Source organism: Gavialis gangeticus, unplaced genomic scaffold (assembly GCF_001723915.1).
Source record: "Gavialis gangeticus isolate Ggan-Ray unplaced genomic scaffold, GavGan_comp1, whole genome shotgun sequence".
NCBI lineage: Eukaryota > Metazoa > Chordata > Crocodylia > Gavialidae > Gavialis > Gavialis gangeticus.
The window spans coordinates 52,453,755-52,461,287 of NW_017729022.1; the positions used below are offsets into that span (position 1 = coordinate 52,453,755).

The following is a 7,533-nucleotide window of genomic DNA, read 5'->3' on the forward strand; positions in this document are numbered from 1 at the left end:
CCCGCCCCCCGCCGGGACCACCCCCCTACCTGGCAGCTTCAACGCCCGGGACAGCACCGTGGCCATGGTGGACAGCCGCAACGCGCATGCGCGGAAACCCTGCGGTCTGCTGGGAAACGTAGTTCTGGGCCCGGCCGAGCACGTGGGGGGATGACAGCGGCCGGGGGAGCCTGCTCGCAGCGGGCACGGGCTTCGCGCCGGGCTCTGGTGTTGCTCGTAGGTGCTTGTGTGCTGGTGCTTAATCCCCTCTGCAGTTAAGCTGAGCTAAGGGTCTGCACCGAGTGGTCCCGAGGGGATGGCTATAAAGTGCGAAGGAAAACCAGCTGAGGAGGTCACCTAACCTCAGGCACAAAACAGCCCCTGTGACCACCGGGATATGGAGAATTTACAGGTTTTCCCAATTTTCCCCCCAGCAACATATGGCTAAGCCCAAGGATTTTAATAGCAGTGTGAGCCAGGCTTTAAAACGAATTTTTATATTTGTCTATCCATCTATAGACATATATCTATATCTATAGATAGAGATAAACATATATATATTGATATCTATAGATATAAATATTATATATTATAGATATATAATAATTATTTAATAATTATATAATTTGTATAAAATATATATTGATATAAATAGAAAATGAAGATAAATGTATATATGTGTGTATGTATATATAAAATAGCACATTATATATATGTGTGTGTGTGTGTATTATACCATTTTATTTTTATATTGTAGATATAAAATATATATGCTTTTTCATGCTTCTTAAAGGAAATCATTGGCACCAGTAATTTTTATAGGTTAGGTTCCTGAGCTCCATGGATTTGACTTTTACATTTTAGTCCTTGAGTTGCATGTTTTCTGTCACCTGCAGCAACCATTTGGGCTGGAAATTTCCGCTTTAAACCCTTTAAACCCTACTAACCAGTCTTCCAAAAACAAAACAAAAAAAACTGACAGCTGGCCCCAGCCTTCCCTACCCACCCTGGGCAACTTGCCACACTTCTGAGTGCATGCATGAGCGTTTCCTGGGGATAAGTAGCAGCAGCACAACTTATGTGCTGCTGCTGTTTGTCCCCAGGGAAATGTATGTGCGTGCTCGTCTGTATATGCCCTTCAGCATTGCTTCCGAGAGGCATAAGCCTCCATATGTGACTGCCTACTTTGTCAGGTGCTCTGAAGTCTGGCTGAGAAGTATTAGCATTTTGCTGCTGACTATTAGTATTTGCCATTCTAGAGACATATTTTCAATTTGTTCAAACAAAGGCTGCTGAAGTCAATGGGACTGCTTGTGGGAGTTATGTTCAGCTTGCTTTAGGACTGGAATCTAAGGTGGAAAACTGCCTTTCGCCACCAGTGTGCCTCCATTAACATCTTTGTTCCTCTGCTAAAAAAGTTTATGATGGTACAATGACCAAGGAAACAGATGTCCCTATCCCTTATTGTGTCATAAATGCCCCCAGATTGTGGCTGCAATGAAGATGGTATCAATTTGTGCTGTTCTTTAGCAGAGAACACTGACAGCCTGGAGCTGCCAGCGCTCTCTAGCTGTCTTGGGCAGATGTTCTGGGGGCCTTAGGTACTTGATCCTGTGCACCCTGGGAACTGCTGCATAAGATCAGGCCCCTCAAATCCTGTGAGCACCTGCTTGGTTTTTCCCACTTACATAGACATGCCCCTGAGATTCTAGGGGTGTGTCTAAGCAGGGAAAGCCAGGCAGGCATTCCCAAGGCTTGAGGGGCCTGATCTTGCACAGGAATTTCTGGGGTGTGCAGTACTAAGGCCCTCAAGCCCTGGAGGAACACATTGCCCATTATCCTGCAACATCAACAGGCAGGGCAATAGACTATGTTTTGCCCTGTGAAGTGGATCAGCTGTGCTGGGACATGTCCCAGCACATTTGAACCACTTAATTTGGCAATCTATTTCTAGCCTAAGACCTCCCTGCAAACTGTTCCGTACGAGTGGACTTCTGCACTTGTGCAGAGCCCCATTAGCATTAGTTGACCACTGAAAACCTCTGTACTTGCATAGTTCTCTATTGACCCTGCGACTTGATATAAATCAGTCATCCATTTTGTTATGATTTAAATCCCAGAAGCATTCACAATAAGCTATACTCGGTCTACCCACTACCCACCCGTCCACACAGAGAAAGACGCGTTCCCAGTCCTGGAAGATGCATAATGAAAGCTCTTGCTACCGTAAATTATTCACATGTGCAGCATATACATCTTAGTTCTAAGCTTGGGGATCCAGAAATCTTATTTATCCATTTTGTTTCTTTTAGGGCACTGTTCTTAATATGCAAGGCTTTTAGAGTGCTTTTCACATTGTACCTTACAAACTATGTAAATAATCTTCACAATCACCTTGAATAGTCAAGTAAATCTAATTATACTATTTTATAAAGTGGGATTTGAGGTGGAAAGGTTATGTGGCTTGCCAACAGCCAGAGAAGTTAGCATTTCTAAGTCAAAGGCAGTAGTATAGCTAAGTGGGAGCGACCAAGACATCAGCCCTGGGCGCTAAATCAGGGGAACAAGACAGCCAGCCACTGTACTGCTGCTGGCTCAGCACTATTGTTACCCAGGGTATAGAAATGTCCAGCTACATCTCTATTCAAAGGCCTTTACTCAAACCGCTAAACAACACTACTTCTTGCTATTGTGACCTGCTCTGTAACTATCAAGTTATTATGTCTTAGCAAACAAAGAAAAAAAGAAAACAGTTTCACTGCCTGAATGAATACAGCTAAAGCGAGTAGTAGTGACCTGGAGAAGCATGCATCAGATTCTACTGTTTAGCCTCAGATTCGGCTTTCCTCTGCTTTACTCTATATTTGTACAAATAATTTTTATTTGTAACATTTTATGTATACTAGACCCTGAGTGCTTTAAAAAATAATAATAAAAAGAACAGAGGGATAGAAAATCCAAGAGGTCCAGATAGTGAAGAAAAGGCATGATTTTAGATATGATTTGGAGACTAGAGAATTAGTGTCAAAATCTACTGTCAGCAAGGAGATGCTTTCCATTGAAATCAATGGACTACAGATCAGATGTCAGACAGACATATGCAGTGACAGGGACTATGCAAGCAAATTGTGCCTGCAACAGTTACTTTTCCGTTTCTCTTTAGGTCTCTAAGAATAAAAGGACCTCTTCCACCTGCCATTTCACATGCTCCTTCCCCATTGCCCTCTTGATTTAAGAGCACTAACAATTCTCTGCCTCTGTAAACCTTCACTGAAAAGCCCCTGACTGCTTCAGTCTCATACCATTAGAAATCTAGTAATGCATGAGGGCAAATCTGTCTTGCAGAGAAGTTCTTTCTAAGAACAAGCTTCTGGATCTAATTAGAACTGAAAATAAGACTGTAATAGACAGCCAGATAGAGGAGATGGAAAACCTGGACTTCTCATTTCTCTGTCCCTAACATCTGGCCCACACATCTTGAGAGATCCAATGGTTTACAAAACTTGTACATGTGTAGGACACCATACCAAAATAAATCAAATCAAATCAATGCAAAACAAATTGTGCCCTATCCTTTCAGGCAGTGGTGCTTTCTGAGGCCAGTTCTCAGGAAGAACAAATTATCCATTGTAAAAATTGATGCAGTTTGAAGAACAGCTGAAGGAGCAAAGTGTTTGGGCTTTTTGAGATATACAAAGCATGAAAAATGAAGCTCACCTACTTTACAGTGTGAATGAACTGATTTACATATGAATTGGACACGTCTAATTTAGTAATCCCAAACAAAAAATTGCTAAAATAAGATGAGGTTGCAAATGGACCATTAATATACATTAACACTATTAGAACCTTGCCATTATTTTTTAAGTGACAAAAAATCCCTAAATGTTTGAAAATTAAAAGTTTGTATCCCAGGATTTTAAAACGTTTATAAACCTAAATGCTCGAAAGTTTCTGTCATCAGTGCTAACTGTATACCAACTTTTTCTTTTATTCTCTTCTGTCTTAAGGCAGAGCCCACTTTTACAGCCTCAAGAAAGAAACTTGATCAACCCTGCTGCATACAAAAATTAAAATAGTTTGGTGTTAGGGGGCTGATTCTGTGCCCTTTGATATCTTTGGGACCAGGCTCTTCATGTACTGTGACATAACATGATCGTCCTTTCTGATCCTCATGGATATACAGATGCCTCAAGGCCATCTTATGTGTGTGGTACTGAAATGTTGTCCTATTTTTGAGGGGCAGCTGAAAATGTCATCTTTTACAACTGTTTCCTTTTGATGACAGACTGGTGAAGTGGTCAGGATATTAGCTTTGTTCACTGTTTATTTTACAAAAATGCATACCAGTTTTATTTCCCTGAACAGCTACAAAAACAAACAGTGCAGACAACTCCCTTTTGCAGAAATATTAGATAAGGCATTTCAGACCGTTCCAAGAAGTCACTATCTTTTCTTTTTTGCCTTTATTTCTCTCCAACGGCCCACACTATTTTTCTGTTTGATCTCCTCATCTGATTAACCCCTAGTATGTTCTGGCTTCAGCATTTTGAATCCAGACCCTTTGTTAGCTTCCCTGCAGGTTCCATGGCCTCCAACAGTGAGCATTGGTATATGTTCCCTCTAATGACCTTTAAAATAGTTACCAGCATTGAATCTAAACTTTCTATATTTACTTCCTTGGTGCCCATTTCTAAAACCATTTGTGGTTGAGCTATGGTATGCCTCTTTTATAGCAGAAGCTCTGGAACCCACATATTAAGACTCAAGCTTTTGCCCAGTAGCTGGAGTATGAGGTCTTAGCTATAATGCAAAGATGAAAGGTGAAATGAAATAGCCCTCTTATAATAGGTTTATGAATGAAGCCTGTATCTTCCATTGTAGTTTATATAAAAGGTTTATATGCAAAGTATTGAGCAGATTAAAAAATAGACATATTTCATGGGGCGGGGGGGAAATCAAGTTAAAAAATACAGTTAAAACATTTCTTTTCATAAAAATATTAATTGTAGCTGAAAATTAAATTTTTTCCCAAAAGAATGTATTTCCTTTTGGTGCAAATAAACTTTTTATTTATTTATTTATTCTCTTGTCCTACCTTTTTCTCTCTTAGGAAAAAAGGAGGCCGTAAATACATGTGGAAATATATTTCTGTACAGAAACAAAACTTGAGTGTTTAGGAGGAAAATGAAATTTTTTAAATGAAAACTTCAAACATGATCACTGCAAAAAGAAAAATAAATTGAGCTAAATATTTTTTCATTAAATTTTGTTTTAGTTAAAAAGATATTTTCCTTTAGAAAATAAACAACTGACAACAATAAACAATTGACAAACAATTTGTGAGCAGCTACAGTGAAAAGGTATGGTTTTTGGCCATGAGAGTTGCTGTTACACCAGGATCATGTCTTCAGTACATGGAACCAGCAGTTTCCAGGCAGTTCTGTTAGGACTGATTTTCCTCTCACTTATACCAGTTATTTACTACTATAAATCCTCTGGGCAAAATTACTTGCTGCCCTGCCTCTTGTGTAGTCTTTTATACCAGTATGAAGTGAGTGTTATAGGAAATGTAATATGCTGCCTTTCTGATATGGAACATTTTACACCTTTACACTGGGGCAAACTAAAGTAACCAACCAATCACATGGCCGAGGTGAGTTTAGACCATTGACTTCAATGCTTTACCTGCTAATTTAGTGTAGATCAGGGGAGATTCAAACTAAAGTTTATTTGGGGGTAGATGGGGGACATGGGGGTAGGAGGTAGATGTAGTTTTACAAGAGGCCTGCCTATAGCTCAGAGCTGAAACAACAGAAAATAGATGTTTTAGACAGATTTTTAAATAGCATTGATGTAAATGAAGTTGTTACAACTTGGAGCACAGAGACTGTAGCTGTAGTGGGGAACCTACATTCATTGGGAACCTTCCATGTTTCTAAAGATGTCAGTAGACCCTGAGGTTTCTATAAACTGCAGAGGAATCTTTGCAATACTTAGGAACTCTGTTAATGTCTCATGGGGCTCATGCATGGACTTGAAATGAGTTGCTAAGCTTGTGGCTGTAGATGTCGAAAACCCTGCCTGCCCTATTGGTTTGCATAGGCTTTTACACAGTGTGTAACTACAGACAGCTCTTGTCATACAAACAGCACAGTTTATGGACTTTGCAGATCTCATTGTTTAATATGTATACTGTATTACAGCAATACCTGGAAGCTCCAGGTTCCATCGTACTAAATGTGTGCAAACATGTACACAAGTACAAGCGCATACATCCCTGCTGTAGCGAAAATAGATACTTTTCTCTATGTTTCTTTGTTCCTTGTTTTAGTGTCAGCCCCTGCATTCTGTAATTTTCCACCCACATGGTACAGGATGGTCCACTATGCATGTCTTACATGTTGCCCAGGTTTTGTTTTGTAATGACCAATCAAAATGTAACACGCCAACTAAAAATTGCTAGCTCAATAAAAGCAGTGTGCGCGCTTTGTTTAGGGTCGACACTGATCTGAGCAACAAGCTCCTCTGTCGGCCTACTTGCAAGCAATAAAATAGAGTTGGACCCAGCCTAAAAGTGTGACTCTCTTCTTGAGGTGAATTAGACTAGCCTCCAGGGGACAAAATTAGCAATTTATGCAACACTGCCATGAAGAATTCACAATTTAAGAACTCATCTGAGCTACCATAGTGGGGGAGAGGAGGAGCCTCACAGATTGACATTAAATTTAAACCACTAAGGCAGGGGTTCTCAAACTTTGTGATACCACGACCCCATAAAATAATATATACATTTACATGACCCCCTATGATTAAAGCTATTGATTTCATTAGCATTAGGTAGGAGATAGATAAAGCACATTTACCTTCAGGGGTGATGCGTAGGGGGTGCACGCTGGTGCACATGCATTCCCTGCATGTGGCAGTGCACTCTCTGCAAAAAGGCGCTGCCGACACTGTCAGTGGAACCTGCGGGTGGTTGCCCCGGCCGATGCTGCCGGTGGCACCTGTGGGTGGGTGCTGACACTCACTACCTTCCCCCCGGTGGGGGTGCCGGCTGCATCTGCGGCAGCCCCCCCAGCCGCCAGGGGCATGCACCGTTCATGTTTGCCTTTTTATATTAAATGAAATATATTTGTCAAAAAACACTTTAAAAAGTTTATCAAATTCAAAAATGTTTCACTGAAAAAACAACCACTATCAAATTTAAAACTGTCAATAGTTTTCAATGAGAAGGATGAGCTTGTTTGGTACTGCTTAGTTTTTCAAACCTGGGCTTTATTTTTGAGACTGCCAATCTCATTTTGCGTTCCACATTTATTTTTGATCGGTATTTGAACTTTATAGCGGCAACTGCTGAAAACCATGATTCACACAAGTAGGATATTGTGAAAGGAAAACTCTCACTCAATTGCGCAGTCAATTGAACTGCTGACAGATAAATACTGAGCTTCACTAACCCGTACATGTTGAGATTAGAAAACAAAAGAGACACTTCCAATGTGGGCAAGTCCAAGGACACATATGTTGCCGCTGGGGGAGGGAAGTAGGCAG

General features: G+C 40.7%; 1 protein-coding gene across 2 annotated transcripts in view; it reads right to left on the reverse strand.

Annotated features, from left to right (window-relative positions):
- FAM234B (family with sequence similarity 234 member B) overlaps positions 1 to 87 on the reverse strand; it is a 30,274-nt gene extending 30,187 nt beyond the window's left edge. For both annotated transcript variants that reach the window (XM_019514923.1, XM_019514922.1), the window contains exon 1: positions 30 to 87. In XM_019514923.1, the coding sequence (XP_019370468.1) occupies positions 30 to 66 (37 nt within the window). In that variant the 5' untranslated portion in view covers positions 67 to 87. The remainder of the gene's footprint in view (positions 1 to 29) is intronic.
- Positions 88 to 7,533: the final 7,446 nt, after the last annotated feature.